The sequence below is a fragment of the Pelobates fuscus genome, chromosome 11, assembly GCF_036172605.1.
Source record: "Pelobates fuscus isolate aPelFus1 chromosome 11, aPelFus1.pri, whole genome shotgun sequence".
Lineage (NCBI taxonomy): Eukaryota > Metazoa > Chordata > Amphibia > Anura > Pelobatidae > Pelobates > Pelobates fuscus.
Window position 1 is genome coordinate 102,381,528 of NC_086327.1, and position 18,021 is coordinate 102,399,548.

An 18,021-nucleotide genomic window follows, 5' to 3' on the forward strand; every position below is an offset into this window, starting at 1 on the left:
AGCGTATAATAGGATGGCCCAAAGGTTTGCTACACTTGGCAGCTTTATTTTCTAGGTACAGACACAAAATCCCTATTCTGTTTGTAATAAAATAAGTGATTATATGTTATATACTGACAAATATTATAAGAAATAAATACATCTATTTCATGTATCACATATTAGTATATTTCTCTATTTTATCCTTACTGTGTCAAACCTAACCTACAGCAATAACCTATAAAAAAAAGAAAAACACCCCAGAGAGCTCAGAGGTCCAAAGATTCTGCTATTCAGCTGCCTCTGGTACCCAAGCAGCATCCTTGCAGCATCACTCACATCCAAGCTCCCTGATTGGCCAATCAACAGTCTCAAGGGCTGACATCCCCACACCCGATAGGCCAGTGACTCCCCGGCTGCTGATTGGCCAGGCAGGCCACTAATCATCCCTATAATAACCTTCCTGGATGCTGTTCTAGCTTTTCCTCTGACAAAACTGCAGGTAACAGGAGCCTCCTGATTAAAGCTGCTCTGTAATGTGGAGACGGTGATCCGTGAAGTGCAAGCCGAAGCAGACTGAAAAAAAAAAAAAGAGAGACTATATCAGAAAGAAAAGGAAAAAAAAAAGAGAGAGAGAGAGAAAAGACTAAGCCAATAGACTGCTGCAGTGCTAATGTGCCTGGGAATGATTTATTTATTAGCTCATCCCCCTATGCTTTAAATAAAGCTAGTTTTAAAGGTGGGTTGGCAGAGGGTCCACCCATATTGATTACATAGAGGGGATTGCACATACTGGATGTGCATGAGGCTAGGGGTGTAAGTGAGTAGATTATCAGAATACCCTATTTATGCTGCACCTCCCAGACTGTTGGATTCTGGTTTTAAGCAGCTGTTATAGATGTGTAGTATTTTTTTGTAGGAATGCTACAGTGCAGATGATAAGACACCTGATTACAGGCCATCTGCACTGAAGTCACAGATCTTTATTTTTACCCTATTTTTTTTAGCCTCTGCTTTTTCTACTGCTGTTTTTTTTTTAATTCTTTTTTTTCTATATATATATATATATATATATTTTTCTTTTATAATTTTGTTGTTGTTATTGTTAGTGCTGCATCTACCATGGGCTCCAAGCTGTGGCTGCTCACAGACAAATATATCTTGGGGGAATACCATCAGACGAAGATCTTGGAAGCTCTAAAGCAACGCTGCAGGGACCAAGATGTGGATTTCACGTTGGTTTTAATGGATCAGATAGCTCTCACCGTCATTGATGGAGAGTTAGGTAAGATACACTTGTCCTGCTTATCATGATTGCACCAAAGAACATTCTGCAAGGAAATAGAGCCCTTTGATTTATTGCTAATTTTAAAAAAATCCAAAAAAAAAAAACCTGGAAAAGTGAAGTCTATCCCTCTCTCCTTAAAATAATAGTATTATAATAATAATAACAACAGGACCAGAATCAGGGCTCTAGACAAACTGGGACACTGGGACTGGCAGATTTTGACTGGGGGTTGGTGTGGCTGGATGGTGCAAGATGATGCAAACTGTAACCACTGCAGAAGATGTGTATACTCCTGCATCTATCTAGAAGCAGGACTGGTGACATTTACCAATAGACTTGTTCAAGCTAACTTTTAAGAATGGAAATCCCCATTATTTTTTTTCCTGTGACATATATTGAAAGCAATGTTCTCAGCTGAGAAGTGAATACTACAAGCTGTTAAATGGATACTTCAAAGAGGTTCTGCAGTAGCTGTAGTTTGATTTAATGCACATGTACTCTGCAGACAGGGAAATATTCACACTAAGATCAGAAGGATCACGTTAGGGCTTTTTAAAGACATGTTTCTGTATTGTCATGGTGTTGCATTTGACACAAACCATTGATCACAACACTTTCCTAAGGTGCACTTTTAAGATCTATTAATAAATATGTACTTGTTACTTTCATACACTTGGGGGTTATTCACTAAATGGTGAGCTTTGATGATTAGAAAACAATGGCAAAATGTGGGCAAAAATCTGAGCTGGAAACACTCTCAAATTCTGTTAAATTAGAATAACTGGTAGCTAAACTATTTTGGCCAATATTTGCAAGCCAGTTGTCAATGCAGCACAGCTCACTGTTAAGCCAATAGACCCCCTTGGGAAATATTAACTGTACAAAAAAACACATTAGTGACTCATTATAATAGATCCTGCATTTCTGATATCCGAGGGCTGCAGTTACCATCATACCTAGCCAGCCAAGTGCTGGTCAAAGAAGGTTGTAGCTTTTTTTTTAATTTTTAATTATTTATAAACTTGTGACGCACATATTATATAATTTATACTTTGCGGAGTTCAAAAATCACTTTTTCATCCTTAAGACATGCTGCAATGCATGCTAGTTAGTTATCTTTGAGTTTGTTGCATCTGTATTTCACTGCTGCTCGACATAATCTTGCATCATATTCTGGCACACTTGGTGTGTGATAGTGCATTTATTGAATAATTAACGTCGGATATAGTTCAGTTATTGTATTTAGCAGCAGATTTATCAAAACCTGAAATTAATTGTTACCAACCTTACCAAATTGCATCTTTATTATTTTATAAACGTGTACGTATGATGTCAATAATTCTGAATTAGTAATTCACTTATTATGCATGTGTCAAATATAAATACATTTTATGATTCTGGAAATCCCTTCATAACAATTACATTTACCAAGTTCTGTTTAATCGCAGGATGATGTCACTGAGACATGCACTAGGGACATGCAAGTCATTAGAAAAGTGAGGTTGATATGTGCAGATGCAGAACAAGGACTCATGTCTCCTACAGATACATTCGCTATATATTGAACTGTAAACTTTCCTTTGCAGTCATTTTAACAGCTTGTCTGCACATTGAACCAAAATAATTTAATTCAACAATATGGAATACGTTGCTATTTTCTAAATGATTCTGTAGAAACAATAGGCATTCAGAGGGTTAATGTGCTATCTATCTGTCTGTCTGCATATCTGTTCATCAGTATGTCTATCTGTCCATCTATCTGTTCATCAGTATGTCTATCTGTCCATCTATCTGTGTTAGCTAATGCAGTTTTGGAGTAATAGGCTTTTGAACTAAGATCACTAAACCTAAGAAAATAAAATGTAATTATTTATCAGCTTTGCAAAGTAATTATAGATATAAAGTGCGTAAATATATGTTAAACCATCAGTAATTAGTTAGTACTTAATCATAGGGCAATATGACTTGATAATAGCTGGCAATGAGCTTTATAGTGGACACAAGGTGTTTTCAAATGGGCTATAGAGAAAAGAAGGGGTTAGCTCTGCCCACTCTCAGCCGCGTGTCCCCATTCTCAGCCGCGTGTCCCCATTCTCAGCCACGTGTCTCCACTCTCAGCCGCGTGTCCCTACTCTCACCTGCTTTTCTACACTTCCTGCTACTGCACACCATGATTCCACCCTGAAAACCCACTGTGTTATCCCATTCCTGCCCCCATACATAGCGGAAAGAACCTAGGCTCTCACAACACCAAACAAACAGATATTTATTTGAGTTCATCAAATTTAAAAAAATATTTATATCTTTTTTTAAAAAAACCCAATTTTTATCGAAGTGGCACAAAATACCAAGATAACCTGAGGTCTTAACGGGTGACATGGAGGGCAAATTTTAACTCCATAAATGTTTCCTGAGTACTCCTTTCACATTCCTTGTGCATCCCATGTCAAAACGGTACCAGTTATTTTATTTCAAAAAGGTGGTCCTCAAGTTATATTTCTTAAGGCTTAAATGGTGCAGTGTTTGGTGATTGGATCATTGGAAGTGATTTACTAACCAATATGTCTTTCTCCACCTTGGTTGAAGCATTTTGGTCTAAATTGTGCACGTTAGTAGGTTATAAGACTGAATTTTAGTTATATTATAAAATGTACAAGAATTAAGCAATTGGCACTCTTTATTAGAGGCAGTCGATGATAAGTAGGGAAACCACCCTTCATGGCTTAATGGGCGTTGTTATGGAAAATCTATACTGCAGTTCTCCATTAAAATCAATTCTGCCCTGCGGTGCAAGTCTTTAAAGTGGAAGTGTCATATAATAGCACTTTACCTTAATTAGCAGTCCTTCCAATAACTGTGGATGTAGCACTAACGTTTGTAAGAGTCTTGATATGTGATATATGCAAACTTTTCTTGCAAATAGCTCATTATTCAAAGATGCAAAACAAAAATGTTATGGGCAGAACCGCTACCTCTCTCCTCTTCTGCATCATTTAGAAAAATCTAATTTACAACAACTTTAAAATGGCCCACTAAGCGCTGCATTGCCAAGCGGTCAGATGCATGCTGGGAAATGTTACATTACAATCCTGAGGTATATATAAACAAAGGGGAAAAAAAACATGCTCTTAAAATGTCTATTTAACCCCTTAAGGACCAAACTTCTGGAATAAAAGGGAATCATGACGTGTCACACATGTCATGTGTCCTTAAGGGGTTAAAAAAAAAATGCTGAGTGGCTTTGAAATAGCACAGCATATAGACAGGTTTTAAATTCTGTATTGATTAATGTAAATGTTGCCACTTTAATTAGCAACTATAATTAAAAGGTCAGCATGGATCCTCCAGAGATAAAATGGCTTGTAAATGGAGGTATAAACGGAAAGCGTCTTTGTATCAATTAGATCATAATTTACAAACATTACTACAGGTATAAGTAGGATTGCCATATTTTCCTGGGCACACATAACTGTGTCCTAGAAAACACGGTGGATACAGTATCCCTAGGTATTAGCATCCCTTGGTATGACATCATTCTGCCAACTATAAGTGAAAATGGTGCTTGGTCATTCTCTGGTCTGTTCACTAAACAGCGAAGTGTATTGCCCTCAAAACTAAGTTTAACCACGGTGTAAGCCCTCCTTTTTTTATTTCTCTTGAGTTTTTTGGTCGCTAGCCTTATTAATTTTTAGCTTCTGTATTTTTCATTGAGGGTGGGTTGGGGGATCTATTATTTGTAAATTTAAACCTCTGGAGCTGTAATTTATTCACTCCATGTATAACAAGCTATTTACCCAACAGCAGTTTGCTAGATTGACAGACTGCTATATGAAAAGTGTGCTAAGTCCACCATGAATTATGCAGAGTTTTAGAACATTTTACCAACACCTCCTTAATGTATGCTTATAAAAGTGAGCACTGCTCTTTCTTTGCCGTCTCTCCTTTAGATTCTTTTCTCCTTGATACAGAATTGTTCTTCATTTTTACAATCCATTGGCCATGGAGCCTACATGTTAAATGTATTTTAAAGATTTTTCACCAAACTGGGAATTGTTTGGGAATAGACCCACGGAATGCAAATGTTAAGCTGAAATAACCAAGTTGGGTGGTTTTTCTGATTAGATGTGTTGGCCTGGATATTTAAATTCCCATGAGAACTATCAACTCTGCCTCATTTTGTGGAAAAACATTGTTATGTACTCCGAAGCAAAACGCCTGAACGAATTTCCATACTTGTGTAATTAATTGTAATTCAGTGTGCAATACAGATATCAAAGGAACACTCTAAGCACCATAATAATATGCAACCTAATATTATGAAATTGTTGCATAGATGCTATCCTTTTATTTGGACAATATAAAACATTGCCGATTTTCAGAACTAGCACTTTTTACATTTGTCCAAAACCCTATTGGTTGTTAGACTGGAGGCCACCAGAGGCCCTTCCTCCTAAATAGTTACCCCAAGCAGTGATTTTAAGTGGCGATTGAGTTTGTATTTGCAGCATTTCACTATAAAACGCTGCACATACAGAGATATGGCCCTCAGTTGCTGTAGGTGTTGTTGGCTAGTGTGAATTCACCGTATGTTAGCGTCAGGTGACCAATAGCGGCATACCCTCGCCTCAGTCCTTCATCCCTGTTATCACCTCCCATCACTGTTGGAGAGTTAGGCTGCAGGAAGAACATAATAACTGGTGTATATTTTATTTTCATTTTTTTAGAGTGAGGAGGGGCAAGTGGACCAGCACAGTAATAAAGTAAAAATTCCACATCGCTGTACAATATTTTATTAAACACTGTTTTTTATTTGGTGTAACACTTTAAGATCTTGAAAAATAGAAAATCATATTTGGCGTCATCACGCCAGTCATCACCCAATGCTTCTCATGGTATTCGGTGATTCTCTATGACAAGCATCAAATTGGCTGTACAGGGTGATTGCCTCACCCTCACTTGATGTCCCCAATGCTTCTCTATGAGAAGCATCATATCGAATGGATCAGTATTGATGGTCTCACAGAATGTGGAGCAGTAGCATCAAAAGGCTACATCAATGCTGAATTACAAGTACGTTTTATGCTGAATCTGATTCTAAATATATCAAGTAACACTCTAACATTAAACATAAATATATCACTAAAAAGTGTTCCTTTAGTGCTAAGCATCTCTACACATACACGTTCTGTTAATCATTAGGAACTAAGGAAAGGAATGTTTACATTTTAACTTTTCAAAGTAACGTGACCTTCTAGACACCTACACTAGAAGCAGTGCCTGCCTATACATTTTGTACAAGTAATTACGGCCAACCTTTTTTATCACCAAATTCTCCCTTGTGTACAGGCTGAGCTTGTGCAAGAATACGTCTAAAAAATAAATAAATAAATAAAAACTTTAACCTCTTTGTTACCAAATAAAACCTTTTTAACCTCTTTGTTACCAAACTTGAAAACTAGTATATTTATATAAAACATGGGAAGCATAGTTATCCTGTAAATTAACAGGATAACACAGCAATTTCATGTACATGTTGGTGTTCAGGCATACTTAAAAACTTTAAATTATGTAATTTAAATACAGAAATGTTCCTGGGATAAAACATTTTAGAGATCACATGGTATCCCTTCACATGTACTTTTCAGACAGGGATGAAGTATTAGTATTGAAGCAGAAATAACATTTATTTAAACAGTAGATATCTGATACAGTAGGTGTAACAAATATACCTCAATACAAAATATAAAAAAATTCTGCTTATAGGTATTTTTTTTAAGGAACATGATGACCTTTTTGGGAATGCAGCTTCCCAAAACTGCCACAGAATATAGAAAATAATGTTCACATTCAATAAATGCAGTTACACCAAGTGCCTGTATTTTACATGGCATTGCTGCTACTGCAGTCTACAAAAATCACTAAAGTGTACCTTGCTGTGAGGGCTCCCTTCTCCTCTCTGAGGACATGAACAATCCCTCTGCTGAGATGCAGAGGGAAAGAATAGAGCCCTGGTAGCGAAACTGATAGGCTTTGTTGACTTAATTTAATTTTGAAATGTTTTGCAAAGCTAGTTAGTATGTGTATACACTTTAGAGAGAGTAAATGGGCATTATATACATTGATGTGCTTACGATGGCTGATTCTCTTCTTTCACATTCAAACTGTAATAATTATATTTGCAAAACAATACACAATTTTACAACCAGGCAGGATAGTATTCTTTATATTTGAAGTCACATAGCTTTTTTACTTTCAGTAAACGCTGGATTAAAGGGAATTGCAACCTAGGTTGCATAAATAGAATTTTGTGAAAATACACCAAACTTCAAAATTTAGGTAAAAATAAAACTGTTAAAAGAGCTAAATAAGATAATTTTTATATCTTTGCTCATATGACCTGTTTGTTCAGTAGTCCACCACAATAAATTATTAAGTGACCGAAACCCTTAGTTTTCATAAAAGGAATACTTCAAACATCTAATGCACTTTCACTTGCTATGTCCTCTTTTTTTTCATTTTACAAAAAGTGCAGATTCAATAGAAATTGGCACTTTTATATTTTAACCTTGTTACACCTCCCCCACCCCCTTCCTGCCCCGGCTGTCAATCAGAAAACGCTAGTGGTGATCTACCAACCAGGCTAATGCTTGTCATTGGAGGCTGGTATTTTGGATTCTTCGTATATTTTTTTCTGTAAATGTTGAAGAAGTTGTGTTGAACATGTTTAAACATTGCAGTTTTGCCTAAATTGCAGGGTTAAGTCCACCTCTAGAGGCTGTCATTCTGAAAGTAAAACACGGTCACGTGACGCGAAAACGCATGGGAATACAATGCTTTCCTATGGGAAACCATGAATGTGTGTGTGGCGCTCGCCATGCATGGACTGACATTCAGTGTCTCCACCTTCTGCATGGAGACACTAAACATTCCTTATAGAGATGCATTGATTCAATGCATCTCTGTGAGGAGATGCTGATTGGCCAGGATGGCGTTTGGCTCTGTCCCCTGTCCCACCATCTTGGCAATCTCTGTGAGGAGATGCTGATTGGCCACGGTGGCATTTGGCTCTGTCCCCTGTCCCACCACCTTTTCTATGGGAAAGCATTGCGATTAGCTCAGATCATCACTTCTGATGATGTCAGCCAAGGAGGCAGATCAGGGTAAGAGCCAGCAGCAGCAGACTAAAATAAAGATAAGATTTTACTACATTTAGGGCAGGCAGGGGGGCTAGATAGTGATTTTAACACTATAGGGGCACATGCTTTTGTTCCTGACCCTACAGTGTTCCTTCAATGTCAGTCGGCATTTTCAAAGGAGCCCTCAAAGTAACATGTAACATAACCACTACTTATTGTTACTGGTTGTAACTCTCAGCTAATCACTTCTACCTATGTTAGGCAAATTGACATTGATAATGAACATTTATAAAATCATTTAAATTGTGACTTTAGGCAACATAACCACTACAGCAAGTGATAGCATTAATGCCAAGATTCTATTTCTATATTGCTAAATTCTCAGTCACATCACAGCTTGAACAATAGATGATAATAGATGACGTGTCTTTAACCGACATTGATATCTGTTATTTCTTTAAACATGTTAAAATTTAACATTTTGAGTACAGTGGACATGTGAACTTGTTGTGATATGGATTTTGCTTTGTTATATTGTAGCAGTATTTACCCGCACTTTATTTACTTCAGTTGATCAACCTTTTCACTGAACTGAAAATGGCAAAAGTATCGCCGAAGAGTTTAGGAGCTATATTTCAATCTTGTCATTCTAATTTACAGCTAATCGACAGCCATTTATGTGTTGAGTAACGTTGAACAATAACTTGTGATAAAGGCCTTTCACGTTTATTCACGAAAGTGGAAATTGTCAGGAATCCAAAATTAATTCAAAGTGAATTTAAAATTTTAGGTCCAATGTCTGTATCAAAAAACATATAGCTTGCTTGTTATTTTGTTGCTTAGAGTATCCCTTTAAGTATCCATTGAATATAGAAACTTACACTGTCACTTAAAGGGATACTATAGTGCCAGAAATACAATACACTATAGCTCACAACAGGGTTTTGGTGATATACATCCCGGCAACGTGGAGAGGGAGCTGTTCAGTCAGAGCTCAGACTGACCCAGCAGCTCCCCTCCGGCCTTTGATGTCCAGATGAATGTTTGTACACAAGTACAAGCATAGATTTGTCTCTCGTGCTACTAAATGCCTGTGGAAGATGGCTGCTGCTTGACATAAAAGTATATACGGTATATGAAATAGGTCAAAATGAAGTGTACGCTTTTTGATTCCCCTATCAGACAGTGCTCTGAAGTCTACAATCTATTCTACAACATAAGTTCTATTCTGATTGTTTCTTTACCAAACGGCCTCATTTGCTGATGTATGACTAGAATAGAGAATAGTTCATTGGCTTTCAAGCTGGTATAGCAATCCTTGTTATGTCTAGTTTCACTACTTAAATGCAGTGCACAGCATGTTAGGAATTACAACTCCCATCACCTGCACCATCCTTTTACAGGTAGAGTATGATGGGAATCGTGGTAAAAAAAATTGACCGAAGGGCCCAGGTTGCCCAATTGCATTCCAGTCTGGTGTACTTTGCTTTTAGATCACGTTTTTTTATTAGAAAATTGATTGGGTAATCAGGGCCCCTTAGACGGTAGCAGATGCAGCAGGATTTTCCTTGAGATGAACTTGTCCTGCCAGCACCTCTGTAACAGTCACCTCTGCACATTCTAATAGATTGGCCAATTTCCTGTCTCTTGTCAGTCAGCATTCTCCCCTCTACAGAGGCAATAAATTGACGTACGCTCTGCAGTGAACAGGGCAGCAGCCAGCATTACGTGAACTAAATGCACCGTCAGCAGAGACTTTTCCACGTTTCCTCAGCTTGGCGAAGAAAACGATTAACCTAAATGGTGTCAATTCTCGATTCAGAGAGCTATTATCTGCAGTAAGGAAAAAAATTTGTGCGTCTTGATAGATTTTAGAGAAGATATAGAACCGTCAGCATCGTTACTGTTTCGTCAGCAAAATGACTACCAGAGTTGTGTTTGGTGCAGGCAGCAAGGTAACCACATCACCGTTAATCAGAGATACTTATAAAAAATGCATGCTTCATTGCATTACATAGAACGAAGCCTGCGGACTGGTGTCTGCATTTAGCAGATTGAAGCTGCAATAGCAGATCTGTCGTAACAAAATCAGTCTAGAGTTGCTTTTTATTTTACGGAATTATTGTACATTGCACTAGTTTAAAGGCTATTGCTACATTTATTTATTTGTCCTCTGCAGCTTTTATTGATATACCTGTGACTACAAGTATGCAGATATGGAGCCCAAATGACTTGTGCACTGCATTTGCCATTGTGTAAATCATAGCCAGATGCTATGTATGATGGGATATGTTGTGTGTCATTTGGAGGTGGGTTGATTATAAAAAAAAAATTAATAAATGCTGGTAGTAATTTATATTTATCCTGGATTTAAAAAGGTGCGACTTATATTAACTAATGCCCTGCATTAATTAGCCCTTGTGATCAGTGCGTCCTACCACCATGTTCCAACAATTTCGTGCGCTTCTTTTCTTATTAATCTCTTGCATTAGAAAAGAGTAAGAAACCATAATTAGATGCTAGAATTATGTCAAGAGACATCAGGGCAGTGTATTTTTTTTTTCACGGTTCTATAGCGTGCAATTAGCACTGAGTCGCACGTGCAACAATTCTAGAAAACAAGTAACCCACAAAGACCACATTCCGGGAACGTGAGCACCCATTAAACACATTAGTAAACCAGCATACATGGTCAATGCTACAAAACCTTTACTGACTTTACTACAATTAACCTTTCTGTGCCAAAAGAACGCAGTATCACATTTCTTTTCAATGATTGTTCACTTTTGCTTCAATGAAAGTTAATTATAGTAAAGAAATATAAATACTAAAGATCTGAATGGATGCAGCATACTTTTAAAAAAATATAATTATAATGGTATCAATTATTACAGCTATTCTTACATAGGAGGAAACAGCAGGGGCGGACTGACCGGTCGGGCACTTCGGACATGGTCCGAGGGCCCGGCCGGGAGGGGGGCCCGCCATCAGGGGGCCCGGCCGCCCCTTTAAATGCTGCAGCCGCCTGAGCGCTCTCTTAAGAGCCTCAGGCGGCTGCAGCTTCTCACCTCCCCTCCCCTGTAGCTGTGCGGTCCGCGGTGCCCGGCCGGAGTGATAGGAAGGTGCTCAGTGTGCACCTTCTTGTCAGTCCGGCCGGGTACAGGAAACAGAAACTTCTGTTCCGCGCGGAACAGGAGTTTCTGTTTCCTGTACCCGGCCGGACTGACAGGAAGGTGCACACTCAGTGTGCACCTTCCTATCACTCCGGCCGGGCACCGCGGACCGCACAGCAGCTCGGCCACGCAGGGGGTAAAAAGAGAGTGGGAGGGGGGGGGGGGGTGTTAAAAAGAGAGTGGGGGGGGGGGGTTAAAAAAAGAGTGGGGTGGGGGGGGGTTTAAAAAAAGAGTGGGGTGGGGGGGTTTAAAAAAAGAGTGGGGTGGGGGGGTTTAAAAAAAGAGTGGGGTGGGGGGGTTAAAAAGAGAGTGGGGTGGGGGGGTTAAAAAGAGAGTGGGGTGGGGGGGTTAAAAAGAGAGTGGGAGGGGGGGTTAAACAGAGAGGGGGTGTTAAAAAGAGAGTGGGGGGTGTTAAAAAGAGAGTGGGGGGGTTTAAAAAGAGAGTGGGGTCGGGTGGTTAAAAATAGAGTGGGGTGGGGGGTTAAAAAGAGAGTGGGGGGGATTAAAAAGAGAGTGGGAGGGGGGGTTAAAAAGAGAGTGGGGGGGTTAAAAAGAGAGTGGGAGGGGGGGGGATTAAAAAGAGAGTGGGAGGGGGGATAAAAAGAGAGTGGGAGGGGGGTTAAAAAGAGAGAGGGAAGGGGGTAAAGAGGGGGGGTAAAAATAGAGAGGGAGGGGGTAAGAAGAGAGAGGGAGGGGTAAGAAGAGAGGGAGGGAGGGGTAAGAAGAGAGGGAGGGTGGGTAAGAAGAGAGGGGGGGGAGTAAGAAGAGAGGGAGGGGGAGTAAGAAGAGAGGGAGGGGGAGTAAGAAGAGGGGGAGAGTAAGAAGGGGGGTAAGAAGAGAGTGAGTAAGAAGAGGGTGGGAGTAAGAAGAGGGGGAGGGGGGTAAGAAGAGGGGGAGGGGGGAGTAAGAGGAGGGCAATTGCCCCCTCCCCTGTCCGCAGGCTCCGTGCGGGCAGCCGGCAGGGGAGGGAGGAAGAGAGGACCCGGGAGCTCAGCCTGCAGCTCCTCTGGGTCCTTCTTGCACGAGCACAGATCGTTTCCGCGGTTACCACGGCAACGTTACGGCTCTTGCAAGAGTAAACTCTAGCCCTGGAGCTACGGGCTAGAGTTCACTCTCAACACTGTGACCACCAGGGATTCCTGGTGGTCGCAGTGGTGAGAGTGAACTCTAGCCCCATAAACACACTGCCCCCACACACCATACACATTCACACACTGCCCCCCATACACACACACACTGCCCCCACACACACCATACACATTTACACACATTGCCTCACACACACATACACTGCCCACCCATACACACACAGCCCCCCATACTAACATTGCCACACACATACACAGCCCCCTCATACACACATTGCCCCACACACCCTACACATTCACACACTACACCCACTCACACACACTGAACCTTTCACACACACTGCACCCCTTACACATTGCACCACTGCTCCTATACCCTACTACAGCCTCATATCCCAGCAGACCCCAGGTAAGTTGTCAAACTGTTCTTAAACGGTTTGACTACTTACTCTGGGAGGGGGGCCCGGCCCTCCTGGCACCATAACTACGACACAGAGCAGTAGTGGTTATTGTGCATGGATTATTTCTTTAAATAATCTACAAGTGCCCCAGTAGCCAGCAAGCCAGCCAGCCCACAGGCCGGCCAGCCAGCCAGCCAGCCCACAGGCTGACCAGTAGCCAGCCAGCCAGCCCACAGGCCACCAGTTAGGCTTACAGCCAGCAAGCCCACAGCCTGCCAACCGCAGCCAGCAAGCCACAGCCAGCAAGCCACAGCCTGCCAGCCGCAGCTAGCAAGCCCACAGCCTGCCAGTCGCAGCCAGTAAGCCCACAGCCTTCCAGCAAGCCCACAGACTGCCAGCCAGCAACAGTAATTAAGGTAAGAGGAGCCAACTTGGCCTAGGTATCAGCGAGCTATGTTGTGTTGCTATATTGTGAATAGGAACCAGAGTGTTGGAGACCCCCCTCCAGGCCCCATTAGACTCCATTGTAGTCTCTAATGGGACCTGGAGGAAATTCTTTCTAACACACTCTCTAAAGGACACTGAGATAGCCTCTGCTAGAATGCTCCCCCCCCCTCCATGGCCCATTAGCCTTCAATTGTAGTCTCTACTGGGGCCTGGAGGCGACTGTTTCCAGCAGGGACACTGAGATGGCTTCTGTTAGAAAGACCCCCTTCCAAGCCTATTAGACTCCATTGTAGTCTCTAATAAGGCCTGGAGGGGATTCTTTCTAACACACTCTCTAAAGGACACTGAGATAGCCTCTGCTAGAAAGACCCCCCTCCATGGCCCATTAGCCCTCAATTGTAGTCTTTACTGGGGCCTTGAAGGGATTATTGTACTTTTGTTCCTTGTGTCTAAAGATTGTGTAGGGTGTGGCTGGAGGCGGTGCATGGAGGCGGGACATGGGTGGCGCTTGCTGCGGAGTATAGGTGGGGCCTGTAAGGGGGCCCATGATTTATTTTGCCCGGGGGCCCTGAGGGTTCTCAGTCCGCCCCTGGGAAACAGTGTAGCGTAAATTGTTGACCACTCAAGTCACCCCAGAACTCTGCATTGACCTCTGCATTTAGAGCCAGTGCTGTATTTATCAGAACGATTTCTGTTGTCGCCACTCACATGAAGGGCTAGGTCAACCCTAAAATTTCATAGGAGCGAGAAATTCTTTGGGCAACAGGAGCAAGATATGCCCATGTCTCTCTTTTTCTCTCCATCCCTTATTATAAGTGTGTTGAGGGGCTTTAATTTTGCAAAATATGCTTAGTAGCCCCTAATCGATCCCCCAAACCAGGGAAATAAAATAGTATAATCTACTGATTTGAGGCTAGCCAATGAATCTCCATTTTCCTCTCTTTACGGGCCTTGGGATGGGGTGACATACGTCGAAAATACATTTTAAAATTGACAATTATTCAGTGGTCTTGCAAGAGGCTATTGCAATAAGATTTCCAATGCTTCCAATTCTACGCCTTTCGGTACTTTTGGCTCGTCAGTCCAAGGAAATCCCAGCTACTGAGGAGTATAGTCATTCCTGAATTAGACACACTCACTAGAAACCACTGCCTTCCAATTTCATTTAGTTAGTGTGGTTGGTAGTATTTTCTTTGAATAAATATCTTACAGTCTTAGTTGCTGCTGACATGCACACTGCCTTAGTGACCCGTCCAAATTGATGTTGATAGTGGTTGTGTCAGCACACAAAGCTGGCCGTATAAATGGACGAGGCATTAGATATGCTGCTACTTGATGCCTGTCTGTTATTTATGCATATACAGCTGTGAGCATGTTGCAAGTCATCAATTTCAAGTCATCAACTGACCCGTTTGGAAGTAATGCTGCTAAAATTAGATTTTGGTCTGGGCATTCACTGAATAGATCAATTGTGTTAATAAGTATAGTATTTTATAGCATAGTGTCAGGGCCGGTACAAGGATTTCTGCTGCCCTAGGCAAAGATACATTTTTGCTACACCCTCCATTGTGTCACAAGTTAATTCACTAAACACCAAAAGGAAACTTTCCCCCAAAATGTATTTTCAACAATTTAGTAGATATACCCCAACAGAATATTTTTTTTTCCTACATGGTTTTCTGAAAGCCCCCAGTCTGTGCCAGGGAATACTCCAATAAGAGGATTCTCCCCCTGTGCTGGAGCTGCGATTGTGTGCATGCACACTCGATCACGACTTTCCTATTGAGCTCTAGTATAACTCATAGAGTTGTACAGCTCATATCTTTATAGTTTTTGCTTCAAATAAATAAACGTTTTGCAGGATGCTGCATCATAAGCCTGCCTCCTTAGCCACACCCCCACACTTAAAAAAAAAAAAAAAACGTCCTTCTCAAAGGTATGTACCCTAAGTGGTCTTTACTCTTCTCCCTCGCCTCCCTTAGTGTACTCTCCTCTTCTCCCCCCCTTTCCATTAGTGATATCTCTTCTCCCCCCTCCCCCTTAGTGGTCTCTGCTCTCGTCTGCCCTCCATTCCCCCGTAGTGGTCTCTTCTCCCCCCTTTCCATTAGTGATATCTCTTCTCTCCCCCCTCCCCCTTAGTGGTCTCTGCTCTCGTCTGCCCTCCATCCCCCCCGTAGTGGTCTCTCCTCCCCCTTTCCATTAGTCGTCTCTCCTCCCCCCCCTCAGTGGTCTCTACTCTCCTCCCCCACCTCCCTTAGTGTACTCTCCTCTTCTCCTCCCCTTTCCATTAGTGATCTCTCTTCTCCCCCCTTCGTGGTCTCTGCTCTCCTCTGCCACCCCCCCAGTAGTCTCTCCACCCCCCTTTCCATTAGTCATCTCTCCTTTCCCCCCTTTCCATTGGTGGCCTCTCCCCTCCTTCCCACCTTTTCTTTAGTGGTCTCTCCTCTCCCCTCCTCCTCCACTAGTGGTCTCTCCTCTCCCTCCTCCCCCCCCTCCTCTTTAGTGTTCTCTCCTCTCCCCTCACCCTTAGTGGTCACTTCTCACCCCCCTTCCCTAGTGGTCTCTCCTCCACCTCCTACCCTCCCTACTGGTCTCTCCTCCACCCACTCCCTACCTTAGTGGACTCTCCTCACCCCCTCCCTCCCTTAGTGGTCTCTCCTCACCTCCCTCCTCCCTCCCTTAGTGGTCTCTCCTCACCCCCCTCCCCTAGTGGTCTCTCCCTTTACCCCCCTCCCTCCCTCAGTGGTCTCTCCTCACCTCCCCCCTCCCTCCCTTAGTGGTCTCTTCTCACCCCACCCCCTCCCTCCCATAGAGGTCTCTCTTCCACCCCCCCTCACTCCCCCTCCCATGGTATCTCTCCCCCCCTCCCTCAGTGGTCTCTCCCCCGGTTCTCCTCACCCCTCCTCTAATACCCTGTGTAGCGTGGCCAAGCTGCGGCCCGGTCCATGGTACAGAAGTTTCTGTTCCCTGTACCCAGCTGGACTGACAGGAAGTGCACTTCCTGTTAGTCCGGCCGGGTAAAGGAAACGGATGCTCCTGTACCACGGACCGGGCCGGAGCTCTGCCACGCTACACTACAGGACTGGCTGATTCCTCATATCTTGCGCCTCAGAGCCGGTGCGCCCTCATGGACGTGCCGGCCCGGGCAGTGCTGTAGCCGTCTGAGGCGCTCTATAGAGCGCTCAGGCGGCTGCAGCATGAGGGGGGCCAGCGCTCCTGGCGGCACCCATTCCTAAGGGACGCCCTAGGCGACTGCCTAAGTCGCCTATGGGAAGCGCCGGCCCTGCTATCGCCCTATAACTAGAGTATCCACCTTCAGTAAGTGTTTTTTTGTTGTTGTTGTTGTTGTCTTGTTCTCTGTGAGTGTTTGGTGGTGATCTGAAGAGCTATTTGATGGTGTTTGGGGATTAGTTTTATAGGAAGCATGATAACAGAGGTAAAACATCTAGATGATTATAGTTCAACGTGCAATATCAAGGTCATTACTGTTACTTTTTTTACTGGTTAAGGGACTTTTTTTGTTGACATTACTGGTAGGCTTTAGATTCCGTTTTACAGTCATGGTGTTTTACAAAATGGTATTTTTAGAATATAGTGAGTCACATATGGAGCTCTGTGCTGTGGCGGTCTTAACTGAGAATAGAAACAGATAAAAAAAAGTGACAAAATTAAAGAAAGATTTCCTGTTAAGCAGGATCAAATGAAAAGAACATTTGTTTTATTAAGCTTAATAGCATTGCTTTCCTTTGAACCCAGTCATTATGATCATGAATATATACTTGATTTTTCACCTCTATAGATAAGTTAGTTCTTGATTTTGTCACAAAGATTTCCTGTATCTGTAGAACTGCTTTGTCCCTTTGATTTTCTCATCTCTCCATCATGAAAATAAAATACATAGATTTAAACGTTCCTTAAAATAGTTTGTAGGCCCTTATCATCACATCACATTCTAGATAATCACAGTAAAACAACAAATTATCAATAAAGAGAAGTGCTTGTTAGGAATTTAGTCACATTGTAACATTTGTCCAAACCCTCCCCACCCCCCAAAGGCACTACATTTACAATTTTAAGTAAATTGGCATTTACTATGATTCAGGTATTATAACTACGCATTAATGATGTAACGTTGGGTTCATTGGGCTTTTACATGTGCAGTTTTCTTGTTTCATATAGAAAGGTCCTATTAATAATACAGAGAGTTGCCCAGAAAGCCTTGTTTAGAATCAAAGCACAAGAGTACTGAGAACAGATAGTTTCCCCTTCAGTGATCCCCACTCAGTCCTCATGCTAGTTTTAGGGACACTATAGTCACCTGAACAACTTTAGCTTAATGAAGCAGTTTTGGTGTATAGAACATGCCCCTGCAGCCTCACTGCTCAATCCTCTGCCATTTAGGAGTTAAATCCCTTTGTTTATGAACCCTAGTCACACCTCCCTGCATGTGACTTGCACAGCCTTCCATAAACACTTCCTGTAAAGAGAGCCCTATTTAGTCTTTCTTTA

The 18,021-nt window shown here is 42.1% G+C and overlaps 1 protein-coding gene across 1 annotated transcript in view; it reads left to right on the forward strand.

The window, feature by feature from the left end:
* Nucleotides 1-1,101: 1,101 nt before the first annotated feature.
* RIMKLA (ribosomal modification protein rimK like family member A) overlaps nucleotides 1,102-18,021 on the forward strand; it is a 39,363-nt gene continuing 22,443 nt past the window's right edge. The window contains exon 1 of the mRNA XM_063436587.1: nucleotides 1,102-1,264. Within this exon, the coding sequence (XP_063292657.1) occupies nucleotides 1,102-1,264 (163 nt within the window). The remainder of the gene's footprint in view (nucleotides 1,265-18,021) is intronic.